The sequence below is a fragment of the Lithobates pipiens genome, unplaced genomic scaffold (assembly GCF_037356315.1).
Source record: "Lithobates pipiens isolate NorthernLeopardFrog02 unplaced genomic scaffold, aLitPip1_a1.2 Scaffold_18, whole genome shotgun sequence".
Classification (NCBI taxonomy): Eukaryota; Metazoa; Chordata; class Amphibia; order Anura; family Ranidae; genus Lithobates; species Lithobates pipiens.
This window is the reverse complement of record NW_027507758.1, coordinates 273,978,723-273,995,443: the sequence shown is the minus strand read 5'-3', so window position 1 is coordinate 273,995,443 and position 16,721 is coordinate 273,978,723. Positions and strand designations below refer to the sequence as shown.

The 16,721-nt window shown below is 40.4% G+C and overlaps 2 protein-coding genes across 3 annotated transcripts in view; one reads left to right on the top strand and one right to left on the bottom strand.

The window, feature by feature from the left end:
• SMPDL3A (sphingomyelin phosphodiesterase acid like 3A) overlaps positions 1–12,608 on the top strand; it is a 70,999-nt gene extending 58,391 nt beyond the window's left edge. Inside the window, exons 7-8 of the mRNA XM_077487013.1 lie at positions 3,674–3,798; positions 9,015–12,608. Of these exons, the coding sequence (XP_077343139.1) occupies positions 3,674–3,798; positions 9,015–9,341 (452 nt within the window). The 3' untranslated portion in view covers positions 9,342–12,608. The remainder of the gene's footprint in view (positions 1–3,673; positions 3,799–9,014) is intronic.
• A 1,166-nt stretch (positions 12,609–13,774) lies between these two features.
• LOC143987868 (A-kinase anchor protein 7-like) overlaps positions 13,775–16,721 on the bottom strand; it is a 38,954-nt gene continuing 36,007 nt past the window's right edge. For both annotated transcript variants that reach the window (XM_077487016.1, XM_077487014.1), the window contains exon 7: positions 13,775–14,493. In XM_077487016.1, coding sequence (XP_077343142.1) covers positions 14,468–14,493 — 26 coding nt within the window. In that variant the 3' untranslated portion in view covers positions 13,775–14,467. The remainder of the gene's footprint in view (positions 14,494–16,721) is intronic.

Below are 16,721 nucleotides of genomic sequence, written 5' to 3'. Positions count from 1 at the left end.
TTTTGTTATGGAAAAATACATCTAATAATTTTAATAGAATTTTGTGATTTTCTTGTACAACTGCATCTTTCATTAGAACCACATTCCATGAAAAATTATCTTTAATAGAAGAGCATAGTTTTATGTTTTCACTTGTCCATGTAGGTTATTCAAATAACCTTGGAAGTTTAAAAAAAAACAAAAAAACAAGTATCCATAACCTGGTGTGTTGACTTTGTAAAATGGAACAAAATTCTTGCATTGGGTAGGTAGGCTCTCATCATCATCTCACAAAATGGCGCACTTACCTCTTTGTGTGGCCCCCTCCAGCACTGATGGGTCCAGATTCTAGTTGCCACTCCTAAGCTGCTACCATCTTCTCTACTGCTTCTCCTCTTTATTCCTTCCTACTGTTGGTCCTGTAGTGCTCCTCTTTGGCAACTACAGATTTTTCACTTGGAGAACAATATCACCCACATTTTAAAGGTAATACATTCATTGAATTGATTGGTTTTTCACAGAATCTTCTTCAGTACATTGTCTTCCCTTAACATGATCTTTCAAATGGCCTCTCATGGCTGTTTTTGTTACTAAACCCATAACCGTAAAATCAGTCTCTATATGCAGGAAAGCATGCTTGTTATACTCACTGTGGAGCCTAAGGGGTTAATCCTCTGCTTTGTGTAAAAAGGCTGTTTGATCCTGTCTTCTCTGACCCTCCTCTTCTTTTACTGTCCCCAATCAATCTGCTGATAGAACAAAGACCTGGGAGGCACTCTGCATGTGCTCACCTCAGTTTGGTGTGTCTCGCTAGAAAGGTTTTTTTTTGGGGGGGGGGGGTTGCATATGATCACCACAGGGCCAATCAGCCCAGGTCCAATCAGCATTGTCCAGACAGAGATGCATCCTCATAGGACAGTCAGAAAAGAATGAAAACCCCTCTTACAATTTTTAACCAGTGTTCAGCTGGACATTGATAGAAGTCATAAGACTTCTATATACTGCTGATGAGAAAATGTATTTAGCAGTTTGTATTTACTAAAATAATTACATTTCCATGTTCTGTGTACTGTGTGAGACCATATATATATATAGTGAATGAAGGGTCCTGGGTTTAGTGACACTTCAAGGGAAATCTGCTGGAAAAAGCATGATATAGCAAATAGCCTGGTTGTAGCATTTAGGTAGATCTAGGAACTCCTATAGATACTGTAAACCACTTTACCATTATTTAAAGTGTAACATTAGTCAGAAAGCCCTGATAGATTAGTTCATGATGACCTCTTTTGCAGGTATAACTATGTAAAACATTAAAAATAAGGGCCTATATGGTCAGGGGCGGACTGACAACTCATGGGGCCCCCCGGGCAATAGGAGATTATGGGGCCCCCGGGGCAATAGGAGATTATGGGCCCCCCAAGCAATCAGAGATTATGGGGCCACACAGTATACACACACAGTATACAATCACACAGTATACACATACATGTACACACAGTATACACAGACATGTTTCTATTGGCTGAGAAGGTACTGGAGAGTTGGGGCAGCTGTAATCTCAGGATTATTAGACCAAAAGGATGTTGGTAAGGGACATTTCAGAGACAGATGTAAAAAAAAAACCCACAGATTTTTACATACTGTCCCTGGTTTTACTGAGGCTGGCAACCCTGATGGGGCACCCTAGAGCACCCTATTAAAGCTCGCCATACAAGGATCGGAACTCAGCCTGAACCGGACGAATTTTGATCCATATATGGCTGTTCCTGTTCCTGAGAAGTCAATCTCCTGATTGACTTCTCACGAATGGACTTGTTGGTATATTTTAGCTTGATGCAGCCAATCAACTGCAGTGCTGATCAATGTGTTCTGATGGTGGGGGGAGTCCCGCTGTCAGAATATAATGACAAAGGATTTCCTCATCCACTTTGACTTTCTTTGATTGCGAAAAAGCCAGCGTAGCCTCCCTGGCGGTATTCCGGAGTCTGGCTCGGGGTAAGATTTAAATACCATAAGCGGTATTCCCGAGCCAGATTCGGGATCGCATCGCTGGATCCATGGAGGGGTTTACTTACCTTGTCCCCTGGATCCAGCGATGTCCCCCCGCTGTGATCAGCGAGCCGTCCTCCACTCGATCTGTCACATCGCCGAGCTCAGTTCCCTGCGAGCATTGCGACGCACGGGGATGGAGTTCGGCGCCAAATTCAAAAAGTAAAATACACAGTATAGATATAGTATACTGTAATCTTACAGATTACAGTACTGTATCAAATAATTACACATCCTCTTTGTCCCCAGTGGTCTGTCCAGTGCCCTGCATACAGTTTTATATTATAAATACTGTTCTTTATGCCTGGAAACTGGAGATTGTCCATAGCAACCAAAAAATGTCCGTTTACATCAAAAGTGGTTATAGACTAGCTAGAAAACAGCGATAATAAATTAGAATCACTCGCAGAATTGAGCGATAGTAATTTGTGGGGAAATATGTCATCAAACACTAAAAGTAATGACAATTCTGCAACTCAGCATATTTCAGTGTTTTTGATTTGATTACATTATTGAATAATTGTTATTATTATTATATTATGTGTTATAATTATTTGTAGCTATTTATTTTAATATATATATATATATATATATATATATATATATATATATATAATTTATGATTTCATATTTCAAATTTTATCATAATACCCGTGATGTCTATTAGACTCTGGTTTGGACAGATTTTAGTGAATTATTTCTAAGAATTACAGGACTACAATATAAAATGCCAAATTTCCAGGCAAAATAATTGTACCGCTTTCAGCACCTAAAATCTGAAATAATCATACCGCCAGGGAGTTTAATGAATAAAGAAATACCTGAGCCATGTATGGCCAGCTTAAAGCACACCTTTACCCTCTAGAGAAATTATCTCCCTCTCCACCCCTCCTTTACTAGAATCGGGCAGTGTTTGCTTTTTTTTTATTTACAACTTTTTTTAAGAAACAGCGTGGCCCTGCCTTTCAATGCACGTCATTCGCTTAGATGAATGGTGTGCATAGTACTCTCTAGGCCTCCTGCCCTGGGATATGCCATCACATATGATGTGCTTATTCAAGGATACGCACATGCATGCCACATATCCCAGAAGGCCTTTAGTCATTCATTCAGAAGTGAGGGGGGGTAGCCCAGCCGACAAGCCTCTCAATAACATCACAAGTAAAATGGTGGCGTGGGACCCAGCGGTGTCTGTTGACAGAAGGATGTCATGGGGACAACACTAGATCTGGTGTCTGAACTGTGCCACTACCAGCTAAGCGGGGGCACAGAAAAAGAAAATGGGGGGGGGGGGGGGTAAGGGAGGTAAAGGTCCTCTTTAAGGAGAAGGGGAGAGTTCTCAATAAGGAGAATAGTGGCTGCTCTGGGCTTCAGCAAAATGGCGGCCTCAAGCAAGAGGAAACAGGAACAGTGCCGGAGGCAATTTACAGCATACACTCATTTTTTGTTAAACATTGTATCCAATTTGTCATGGTAAAGTGATGTAAAAAGCCAGCACATGATTCAGCTACCAGCAACCATGTAAAACTAAAATGTTATTATTTGATAAACCTGGCCTTTAAATTCATCAAAATAAACTAACATCTGTAGTGGATCTTTTATAATTACTAATATCAGTTTAAATATTGATTGCATACTATTTCAGAAAAACCAGTTGGATCTGTCTTTGTTACACCAGCTGTTACACCCATTAAGTCTGCATCAGAGAAGGAGTCCAATAACCCAGGATTCCGTCTATACCAGTATGATACCGGCTGTTACACATTATTGGTGAGTCCAAATGAATACATCACATATGTTACACAAGTGAATCATAATGTGACCAATAAAAAAAAGGGAATTTGTTTTAAAAATAAAAATGTGTATATATACAGTACCTCCCAACTGTCCCTCATTTGAAAGAACTGTCCACCTCTTGGAACCAAATCCCTTTGTCCCTCTTTCTTCCACAGTTGTCCCTCTTTTTGCCTTGATGCAAGGCTCACTATAAAAAATGTATTGCTTTACTATTAAAAGTTTTTATTGCTCTAAACCTTTTATATAGCCTTTATAGTGGTATTAAACTAAAAACCAAAACATATTATATTGAAGCTTACCAATCATTAGATGTGTTGGATTCATCAATTTTATTTTCTCTGGCTTTTCCCCCTCTGTTTTCACTTGGTGATCTAGCCAATAATACACCTCCTTTATTAGTCTCGGTTCACATCAAGTCATGTGACTTTAACAACCGGCATACTGCGCAACTTCATTAACAGAAGACAATGCAAGTCATGATGAAGTCGCCCCAAAAGTAGTCCAGGAACCTATTTCTAAGTCGCTGTGACTTCGCACCAAGATTAGAACAGTTCTATTGCCGTTAATGGGACTTTGAACTCTGAAGTCGTGTGAAAAGTCACGGCAGTGTGAACCCTGCCTCAGCCAGACATAATGAATGAGCATGAGAGGCACTGCAGACAGCAGCATTGTCAGTCTGGGGGAAGGGTAGTGTTAAATGTATTAGCACTATATACAAAGGTTTTATATGAATAAATAAAAGCTGATTATCTTAAAATATCTTATCTTATCTTAAAAGTTGAATTTTTTGCATATTAATCTTCATGGTCTGAGTTCTTGTAGGCCTGGCAGGGGGATGTCATTACCTTTTATACTTTATGTGCTATTTCATGTGTTCATTTTTCCCATCTCTGAAAATTTACATACTGTTATATATAAACCACAGGAAACTTATCAAAATCATATACCTTATATGACTGGTTGCTTTGGGCGACCCATTTCTGCTACCGTTTTCACATGGTTCAGTTTTATAAAGAAGAAAGTACTCAATCCCCATCCCCACTGTAATTGACATGAGTGCCGGAGCAGCCAGTCATCAAGCATAACCATTGTAACATGTGAGGAAGCTACAGTGAGTCACATATTCCTTCTGCCTAGAGGTACTGGGTGTTTTGTTCCAACTAAGTTGGCCATAGATTGATCTTTTTTTTTTTTGATCAGATGAAAAAAAAAAAAAAGATCCCCCATCCACACATTTGAGATAGGTGGAGGAATCCCACTACTGCGCTATTGTAATCTGGCAACAGGACTCATCTGCTGCCAAAATACTCTGATTGGCGCTGCAAGCTCTAAAGCAAAAATATACCAACTGTCCCATTTGGGAGGAGTCGATCAGGAGATCAACTCCTCCCAAACTGTAACCGCTAGCTTTAGCAGGCAGAATGACAAAGGTGTGAAAGAAAGGTAAGTAGGTGTACCTGGGAAGGGTATTAGTTAAGTGTAGCTGTTGGTTTATCCTGCATGGGCAAAACATAAGTTCATTTTATGTTAGACACATTGTGGGGGAAATTTAGCAAAGTAAATTAGTGAACAATTGGGCGCAATCAGGCTCCCTCTCATTCAGCAAAGTCTCAATAGGTTTACATTGTAGTTGTGACCTCTAGGCCTATAATAAGTGGGAGTCAACTGCAACAGATTTGCATAGATCTGCGACAAATATATAATCGCAGAGACCAAAAAAGACATGCACATGGTTGCTTAGTGTGATATTCAGGCTCATTTCCCTGCTGGTGCTGTATACAGCCTCCCCATATATATGAATGGCTATACACGTCTATACTGGGGTTTACACCTGTATTTGTGTAAGCCTGTGCATGCGTACTAGCAAACATATTAAAAACGCAGATGAGGAATTTATGACTAAAGCCTAGTACACATGGGCTGAATAACTGGCGACATCAGCTGGTTCAATAAAAACTGCCCGACATTTTTCCTCTGTGTATGGAAGCCATTTGGCCAGCTTCTGTTGAACGAGCATGCTGGAAAACCAGCAGCCGTCCAGCTCCTGATCAGTGCCCTCAGCCAATGGCTTATGCCGCGTACACACGATCGGCCAGCAAAAGACCGATGAGAGCTTTTGGTTGGAAAATGCGATCGTGTGTATGCTCCATCAGACTTTTGCTGGCCAAATTTCAGATTGTGTTTATGTGGCATAAGCCAATGTTCTCAATTTTTTGGTTCGGAAAAAGTTCCTATCCGAAAATGCATTCATGTGTATGCAATTCCAGTGCGCAAAAACTCACGCATGCTCAGATTCAACCACGAGACGGAAGCTATTGGCTACTGAACTTCCTTTTTCTAGTCCCGTCGTACGTGTTGTATGTCATTGCGTTCTTGACAGTCAGAATTTGGTGTGACCGTGTGTATGAAAGACAGCTTGAGCGAAATCCTGTTGGGAAAACCATCAGAGCTTTTTTCGACCAAAATTCCAATCGTGTGTATGCGGCATTAGAGCGCTGACTAGAGTGTTCTAGTGTGTGTGTGTGTGTGTGTGTGTGTGTGTGTGTGGGGGGGGGGGGGGTGTTCTGGTTGGGCCATCCCCATCAGAACACCAAAGAACAGCAGGGGAGACTGCTGTACTAACATTGAATCGTTAGTACAGCGGCTCCGACCAGAGCTGTCAGCTTTTTTTTGTTGAACGAAAAGAAAACTAGTGGTGTATACCAAGCTTTACACTGAAACCACATAGTAATTCTGTAGTACAATCGATCTCGCTGCCCCTGTTTAGCACAGCCTTGCTGTGTGATAGAATTGATAAGTGTCCCCCCCTCTCTATCAGTGGCCATTCCCAGTGTTCTACATACTCAGTTCACAGTATAGTACATGTTCAGAACACAAAAAGATGTATTACTTTGGAGTGTAATTATTATTTGTTTTTCGGCATGAAATGAGTATGACTATTGAAAGTTCCTTTTCCCGATTTCCTCATTAGAACCTCATTGTTAAAATAAGCTAAAAGTTAGCATTATATAGAAGCAAACACCAGTGTATAATTGGCCTGAATTAACCTGCACATTCAAATGACTGCAAACGGAGTAATTTGCAATGCTTTCTGGCAATTACTCTAATGGAACCTTTAATCATTTAGAACAAAATTTAAATCATAAATTTTCAGTTTGAGAACCGAGGCTAGTGTAGTGAAACTTTTATTTTTCTGTTCAGCATTTGGCTGTCAATTCCTTATAAAGTGCTAGTTAAATCCTAAAATTAAAAAAAAAGGAAATCTGGTCCCCCTGCAAGTTAATGGAATAATGTACTAGTATGCATAGCGTACTAGCACATTATGAAAGACTTACCTGTAAAGCCTGGTACACACCAGTAGTTTATTTTTTATTTCACCTCAGCAGGCTGAACAAAAAGAAACTGACAGCTCAGGAGGAGTCAGTTTTTTAACTCTCTGATGTTCATACAGCTATCTCCCCTGCTGTGCTATTGTGTTCTGACGGGGGCAGCCCCCCACCAGAACACTCTGGTCAGTGCTCACAGCCTTTGGCTTTTTTGGTCATGCCCCTTTGACAGAAGCTTACTCAAAGGACGGCTTCAGTCACACCGATTCCAGTACACATGGGCCGAATGTTGGGGCTTAAAATGGTTCCCTCCAGCGGCACACTGTCACCACTGACAGGGCTTCCATCGTCACCCGGTCTTTCTTCCGGGTTTGCCGGCCATTTGATTGGCCAAGCCATGCATGGGAGTCACGGTCACCACACAGTGCTCTGGATTGATGGCACATTCAGTGTGTTCTCCATTCAGAGCACAGTGCAAATGCGTGGGTGACGTCACTGGCTGCAAAGAATGTTAATATCTCCTAAATGTGCACCGTTATTCATATTAAGTAAGTTTTATTATAAGCTTACTTGTAGGTAGAGTTTGCTACCGCTTTAAAGTGGTTGTAAAGGATGAAGGTTTTTCCCTTCAAGTATTCTATGCATGAAGGTAAAAACCCATCTGTGCGCTGCTCCCTCCACAGTCTCCGTAATACTCACCTGAGCCCTCTCTCAATCCAGCAGCGATGTGCACGACACGAGAGCCTCGGCTGTCCTAGGATGCCCTCTCCTCGTTGGCTGAGACAGCAGCAGGAGCCATTGGCTCCCAATGCTGTCAATGACAGCCAGTGAGGATAGAGCAGGGGGGGGGGGTTGCGCCGAGTCGTAGCTCTATGTGCTTTTTGGATGCATAGAGCATGGCTTGGGAGTGAGCACACACCAATGCCCCCATAGCACTGGTCATGGGGAAGGGGCCAGGAGTGCCAGCGGGGCCCCAAGACGAAGAAGATTGGGGCTACTCTGTAGTAGTGCTTCCTGAACTGCTACTCACACCAAAGCCTGAGGTTGGCCAATTGGTCAATTACAGCCAAGAGCTAATGAGTGTGTTTGAAATTTCCTACATCTGACTACACTTGCAAGTCTAGAAGTTTCTAGCGCCTCTCATCTGCTCCTCCACTCCACCCTCTTACACAATTGCAAGTAGTTATTCAATGCTAAGCTAGGCACCCACGGATGTAAAAATGTTGGGAAATCAGTCAACTTTCAGTCTGTGTGCACAGCTCCTCACCCAACAGAAGTCAGACTCAAGACCAGCTACTGTGGAATGAGCATGCTGGAGCATGCTGGAAAACTAGCAGCCAAGCAGCATCTGATCAGTACTTGCAGCCAATGACTCCGAGTACTGATCGGTGTGTTCTGGTACGGGGCAGGAATGAGAGTTTCAAGATGGCAGGACAAAGAGAAATTTTGAAGTGAAGCAAGATCATGCTGGACTCATGGATTGGTATTTTTTTTTTCGTTCTCGTACAGGGACAAACATTAGATAACATTTAGCCAGGCAGGGTAAAGTTCTTTAAGATTAAATATTTAAAAGCAACTGTATTATTAGAAAAAGAATGCTGCCAGTCAGAAAGAAGTGCCTGCACACACCTGCAGCATCCTCCCTGCTCCACTGCTATGCCCAAATACTCAGTTTGGGCAGAAAAAAACATAGACTATCGAAGATTGCAGATTCTCTCTACAGACCTTCACATTGGCAGATAGGAATGTATGGAAGCTACCATCAGGACATTAGCAGTCCATTGCTAACATTTTTTTTTTTTTTTTACAATTACAGGCTTGTGAAAAATATAATTTCAAATTTTTTTATTTAATTTTTTTTAGGATTTATGTCATTTCTACTTAAATCTCACCGATGCAAACTTAAAACAAGAAGCTACATGGAAGCTGGAATATGTTATGACCAAACAGTATGGCATAAAGGATCTCAAGCCTGAAAGTTTGTATGAACTTGTCACACAATTTCAAAAGCCAAAAAGTATTAAATTCCAAAACTACTACAGGAACTACTTAGTAAACTTTGATGCACCTGAGGGTTGTGATGGAGCATGCAAATGGAGACAAATATGTGCAATAATGCATGTTGATACAAGCTCTTATTTCCAATGCATTATGAATAAAACAGAGGACAATTATTTAATGATACCATAGAAAAATTATCAAATAGAATGGTAAATGAAATAGATTTTTTTTTTTTCGGAATCAGAATGTAGCCAAATATTTGCATTAACAATGATTTTTTATTATATTATAGTCCCTGTTGTCAGCAGGAGAGCCTCATCACTGATATTCAACATCTTCTATCACTCCACATAAACGACCATATTTCATAATGAGCATCATGAAATTTAGTCCAGTTTTGCCCGGATGCTGGACAACAGGCTGTTCGGACTAGCCTAGGTTCATCTATCCGTGGCCTCAAAATTAAATAAAACCTTTAGGGTTGGTTCATACCAGCCACTGCTATGCAGCGTGATCGGACTGAGATCAACCCAGTGATGATGTGTTGAGCTTGGCGAATTGCCTTTTTCTGAAAATGAACTTTATTGAGATGTCACACAGACATCTCATAAGGATCAATTGCTACCCACGTGGTGAGAGGCAGTGGATTGCCTCACACTGCGCTGCATTAAATAAAAGTGTACTAACATACATCAAGCAATCACAGGATAAAGCGTACAACCAGACGTATTATGCCGCGTATACACGAAGGACTTTCTGGCAGACTAGATCCGACGGAATCATTCTTTCGGACAATCCGATCATGTGTGGGCTAATCCAATCGTTTTTCATTAAAAAAATTCAACAGATCTAGAAATAGAACATGTTTCAAATCTGTCTGACGGACTCAATTCCTATCAGGAAAACCATTTGTCTGTATGCTGGTTCGATGAACCAAATACGACGCAAGGGAAGCTATTGGCTACTGGCTATTGAACTTTCTTTTTTAGTCCCATCTTATGTCATCACGTTCAAAATGAATGGACTTTCGAATGGCCTTAGTTTGTTCGTGTGTGGGCAAGTCCGTTCATTTGGAAGGTCTGTTGGAACTCTGCCGAAAGTCAGTTGGGAAGACCGTCGGACCTAGTCTTCCGGAAAGTCTGGTCGTCTGTACGCGGCATTAGTCTCAGTTTTGTCAATGATCCCTGGCTCTATGAAGGCTACAGTATCTCACAAAAGTGAGTACACCCCTCGCATTTTTGTCAATATTTTACTTATACCTTTTCATGTGACAACACTGAAGAAATAACACTTTGATACAATGTAAAGTAGTGAGTGTACAGCTTGTATAACAGCGTAGATTTGATGTCCCCTCAAAATAACATAAACACACAGCTATTAATGTCTAAACCGCTGACAACAAAAGTGAGTACAAGTGAAAATGTCCAAATTGGGCCCAAAGTGTCAATATTTTGTGTGGCCACCATTATTTTCTAGCACTGCCTTAACCCTCTTGGGCATGGAGTTCACCAGAGCTTCACAGGTTGCCGCTGCAGTCCTCTTCCACTCCTCCATGACGGAGCTGGTGGATGTTGGAGAGTTTGCGCTCCTCCACCTTCCGTTTGAGGATGCCCCACAGATTCTCTAATAGGGTTTAGGTCTGGAGACATGCTTGGCCAGCCCATCACCTTTACCATCAAGTTCTTTAGAAAGGCAGTGGTTGTCTTGGAGGTGTGTTTGGGGTCATTATCATGTTGGAATAATGCCCTCACTTTTGTTGCCAGCAGTTTAGACATTAAAGCGGAGGTCCACCCTAAAGTGGACCTTCTGCTCATTTGAATCTTCCCCCCCCTCCGGCGCCACAATTGGCACCTTTCAGGGGGGAGGGGGGTGCATGTACCTGTACAGTACAGGTATCTGAACCCACTTCCGGGATAGCTCTCTGTGGAAAGGGGCGTAGATTACGCCCCTTTCCGAAAGTCCCACGCTGCCTGCTGGGAAACACACAGATCCCAGAGGCAGCGGGTCCATCCTTATTGCGCAGCGCGACTCGCGCATGCGCAGTAGGGAACTGGGAAATGAAGCCGAAAGGCTCCACTTCCTGATTCCCATACCCAAGATGGCGGCGGCAGCACCCGAGAGACGATCGAGAGATCGGCTTCGGGTGCCGACATCGCGGGCGCGTTGGACAAGTAAGTGTCACTATTTTAAAAGTCAGCAGCTGCAGTATTTGTAGCTGCTGGCTTTTAAAAAAAAAAAAAACGCGGACTCCCGGCGGACTCCTGCTTTAATGGCTGTATGTTGAGTTATTTTGAGGGGACAAAAAAAATCACGCTGTTATACAAGCTGTACACTACTTTACATTGTAGTAAACTGACATTTCTTCAGTGTTGTCACATGAAAGATATAATACATGTTTTACAAAAATGTGAGGGGTGTACTCACTTTTGTGAGATACTGTATAAGAAAAGATATTTTAAGACATAGACTGTTATAGCTCCAAAATGGAGGAAAACTACAGATCCTTCAATCGAGGAATGGGTGTGTGAGATGAGCAAAATACAGTGCCTGAAATTGATGATAATGTCAGATGCAGGTCTAAGGGAACAAACCTTAAAGATATGGCAACCATGGGAGGAACCTCAGCAATTCTATCAAATTATTTGTAGAGCAATATTACAGGGCCTTTTTGCTTTGCCTTCCCTTCCGTCCCAGCTTCTGTTCTATTCCCCTACCCTTCCCCTTCTCTCCCCCTTTTTTTTTTGTAGTGGATTAGGTGGGTTGGAGTTAATGGATGTCAGGTTTGAATGAGATTAGATTGCTAGAGTGAGTGGGAAAATAATAGATATAAGCACATACTTATAGGATAGATAGTTATGAATTAATTGTAAAATTGCACCTTCAATGCATTCAAGAAATGTTTGCTTAGTCTGTTTATGTGTATATGTTGTGTAAAATGGAAAAAAAATATATAAAATAAAGATTGTTAAAAAAAAAAAACTGTACGGCACGCAGTATTTTTTTTTCAGCGCACCATGTCCACACACCACATCGGCACTGAGGTGTAAACCGGGCACATAGGAGACAAGGCATTTTGCCTTGTCCATACTGTGGGACTGCGATGGAATAGCCAACCAAGGCAGTGCCATAGCATGTGGTGTGAATTTACCCTTACTGGGAGAATATGGAGGCTGCCCTATCTAGTTACTTGCTGACATAATATAATATGATATAAAAGATAATTGTAGACCCCCCCCCCCCCCTTTTAAAACAGCCCATTCAATTCTAAAATAGAAATGAAAGGCAAACATTTTTTTATAGATATAACAAAACATTGCAAATATTGAAGAGGGAGCGGGGGGCCGCACTCTGTGTGTGACAAGAGCATTGTACATAGCAAGTAAGTATAATGTGTATTTTTTTTTTTAAATAAATCATGAGCCTTTAATATCACTTTAAATAAATGTTAACATAAAATGATGCAGGAAAAATGACTGGTTGGTATTGGCAACAACTTCACATTTGTTCTAGGTTTCACTTGTTCTTGTTTTCACTTCACTCACATATGTAGCCCATATGCACACAGGACATTTTGCAAACTCTCCCAGAAACCTTTTTTCTGGGCAGCAGCTTTTTTGGCAGAAAGAACACCTGACACACGTAAAAGTGTGTAATGTGTTTTGGCACATTGACAGGCGTCAAGCACTTGGGCATTAATTCAATTCTTTGAGCAGAATAATAATTTATTCTGGCCACTGAAATGAATTGACGCTCAAGCTCTAAACACGCCAATTGTTAACACATGTTTAACCAAATAACCACTTTCAGCCCCGGACCACTTTGCAGGCCAATGACCAGACCACTTTTTGTGATTTGGCATTGCATCAATTTAACTAACAATTGCGCAGTCGTGCGACGTGGCTCCCACACAAAATTGACGTCCTTTTTTCCCCACAAATGGATCTTTCTTTTGGTGGTATTTGATCAGGCCTGGGGTTTTTATTTTTTGCGCTATAAACAAAAAAAGAGCGACAATTTAAAAAAAAAAATCATTATTTTTTACTTTTTGCTATAATAAATTTCCCCCAAAAATATATAAAAAAAACATTTTTTTCCTCAGTTTAGGCCGATACGTATTCTTCTACATATTTTTGGTTAAAAAAAACAACACAATAAGCGATTATTGATTGGTTTGCGTGCCGACCAGTGGTGGCTAGCGCTCAAAATCTTTGGGAGGGGGTGCAAACAAACTGAAAAATTCTGAAAAAAAAAACCCATCAATTGCAGCCACATTGTGCTCATCAATTGCAGGCACTGTGCCATCAAACGCTGCCACTGTGCCCATCGAATGCTGCCACTGTGCCCAATTGAATGCTGCCACTGTGCCATCAAATTCCGCCACTGTGACCCCCCCGCCCACTCGCTGTCTGCCCGGCACCTACCCTGTCTTGGTGGGGCAGTGGGTGACGGCGGCAAGCGGTGTCTTCCATGCATCCCCTCCCGTCCTCTCCTCCTGATAGGCATCCAATCACAGCACCTGTTCCAGCCAATCAGGTGGCGGGTAACAGACAATAATATTACTAAAGGAGAGAATAACTACTGTTGACTTTGATGAACGTTTTAGGCATAGACATACAAGGAAATTGTAAATTCAAACAATATTTATTTCTAAAAATGACAAAACATCCATAATTGTAGCATGACGATTACACTGTCTACTATATCACAATTAGACAAATGATTCATACATTCCCATTTTATATAGTATAGGGATAAAATACAATAGAATCACAGAAATCCTTTGCAGAAACAGTGTATTATAGATGGTTCAGCTCGGAGGTGCTCTACATGTTACACGTTCTATGAAATGCTTCATCAGGGGCTTATGACGATTTTATTCCTCATAGCTAAGACAAGGCTCGTCTATATAAAGATGAGGGTGGTAGTATGTATGAACCTCAAAAACATACAGGTAAAGGACAGGAGACTCCAAAAAGGGGGAGTAATAAACGCATCTAAAGATCCTCCAGTACACACATCCAGTAGTGGCCCAAATGAGGGGAGAAGGGGGGAGGATTGGAACGTGATAGATGATAGTGGTTGTAAGTCAACCTTAATATAAAAAATGGATTCCCAAGAGGGAAGCAGAGACAGAGCCTTCCTCGCCAGTGTTCACATATACATGTGTGCATGGACACATAGGCTAACATGCAGGAAAAAAAGACTCCCCACACCAGACACCCCTAGGAGCAGCTGATAAAATGTCCAGTGCGCATGATGCCGTAGGATGCAACATGGAACATGTTACTGTCTTCATTAGGACCCATAAGGCTTCTTCAGGTGTGACCGTCAGATGAGCAACCTAAAAAAAAAAAAATCAAGTCTGTAGAAAAAGCTTTTTTGTAAAGTTTAGTACAACATGTCATTTCGGTAATTACCGGTATATTCAAAAAGTGAAACTCATATTTTATATAAATAAAAAAGAGTCCCGCGCAAATAGTACCACAAAAAAAAATGAATAATATATATAAATGTGAAAAAACAAGAGTCAATGAAAATATTTCAAAATAAACACACCAATAGTGTAAGTGTGTAGTGAAAACACTGGAGAAAGAACAGGACCAAATGTTCCAAAAAAAATATCAGGCTCCCAGAACTCTCACCTCAGAGATGGAATAATAAGGCAAAAGAAAATGATTCCAATGGACTTCTCCTTCACTTCTCTGTGCACAATCACCAAATGGTATAAACTTCTACCACTAGAGGGCCGATTCAACCTCTTATGAGTAATACTGCAGCATATGTATCCTCGTGGTATGAAACTTAAAGAAAACACAGAGGGGAGGGGGGAAGGGAGAGAGAAAGGGGACTCCAATAGTGTAGTGGTTTCCAAAACTGAATAAATTTATTTAAGAGAAAGCAATGGACTCTCACATTTAAAAAGAAAGTATCAAACAGAAAGAGATCTGGCGTGTACAGCCAGTCTTACGCTTGTTCCGGTATTCCTACGGCCACTCCCTACGCGTTACGTCACCACGTGACTTCTTCATGGGGATGATGCTAGACCGTTCGTAATATGCTTATATACGAGAAAACCGGAAACGATCGGACCGGAAACGTCCGAACGACCATTTTGAAAGAGGTAAAAAACGTCCGAACGACCATTTTGAAAGAGGTAAAAACAATAATGTTGGCCGGATGTAGTAACTCCGCCATCTTGCTCCTCCAAAATGGTGAAAGGGAAGTGTATGTATACCACCATTTTAGACCGGAAATGATACTTCGGCCATCTTAATACAATATGATGTACAGAAAAATATACATTCTCCCTTTAAAGAGCAAAATAGATCCGAACGAAATATAGAATCCGAACGAAATATAAATACTGAAGATAAAGACAAAAAGCCTAAAAATTGAAAAATAGCATATATCTATCAGTTTATGTTGAAAAATGTCAAAAAATATATATGTAAAAACCGCAATAGACATGAATGTATAAATATCATGATATACAAATAAGAATATATAAACAATGTAAATAGAGAATAAGATATCCTAGCGATTTAAAATATTACGTCACTATATAAAAAAAATGTATAAAATATACATAGCGACAATAGATAAAAAATATATAAAAAATATTAGAATATATATAAAAATAGTAGATGTATTGAAATATAACTCAAACTGTTCACCAAATAAAATGCCAAAAAATGACGATGATGGCATACCGGAAATAGAGCAAGACTTTACATAAAATATCCCATCATAATAATAATACAAGAGGATAAAATGTATACAGTATAATGCATAAAATTTAAAAATTATTTAAAAAACAATTAAGATCAAAATCGACATTTAAACCATCAGGATAAAAAGATCTCATAGTAAAAATCCACCTAGATTCCTTCTGACTGATGGTTCTAATTTTATGGCTACCCCTCCATGAAGGATTAAATCTTTCAATACCCCAAAATTCTAAATGGGAAGGGTCCCTATTGTGAACTTGATCAAAATGTCTGGAGACACTGTGTTGTGGAAAACCCTTTATAATATTTTGTATGTGTTCTTTTAGTCTTACTTTAAGTGCTTTTTTTGTTCTTCCAATGTATTGTAATTTACAACTACATTGTAAACAATATACCACGCCTTCTGTATGGCATCCAATAAAATCACGTATCATATGTGTTTCTCCGGTAATAGTACTGGTAAAATCAGATCTTTTAAGTGAAGTGAAATCTCTTTTAGGGGGTGGATCAACCACGGATTTAGCTATAATATCTCTCAACGTGGGAGCCCTTTTGAAAATAATATTAGGTTTTTGCGGTAAGAGATTGCCCAAAACTTTATACTTTTACCGCAAAAACCTAATATTATTTTCAAAAGGGCTCCCATGTTGAGAGATATTATAGCTAAATCCGTGGTTGATCCACCCCCTAAAAGAGATTTCACTTTTTTTACTGGAAAAGGTTTCTACCCTTGCAAGAATTGCTTCACATGTCGACATGCCAAGAAATTTCAAAATAAAAGATCTGATTTTACCAGTACTATTACCGGAGAAACACATATGATACAATACATTGGAAGAAC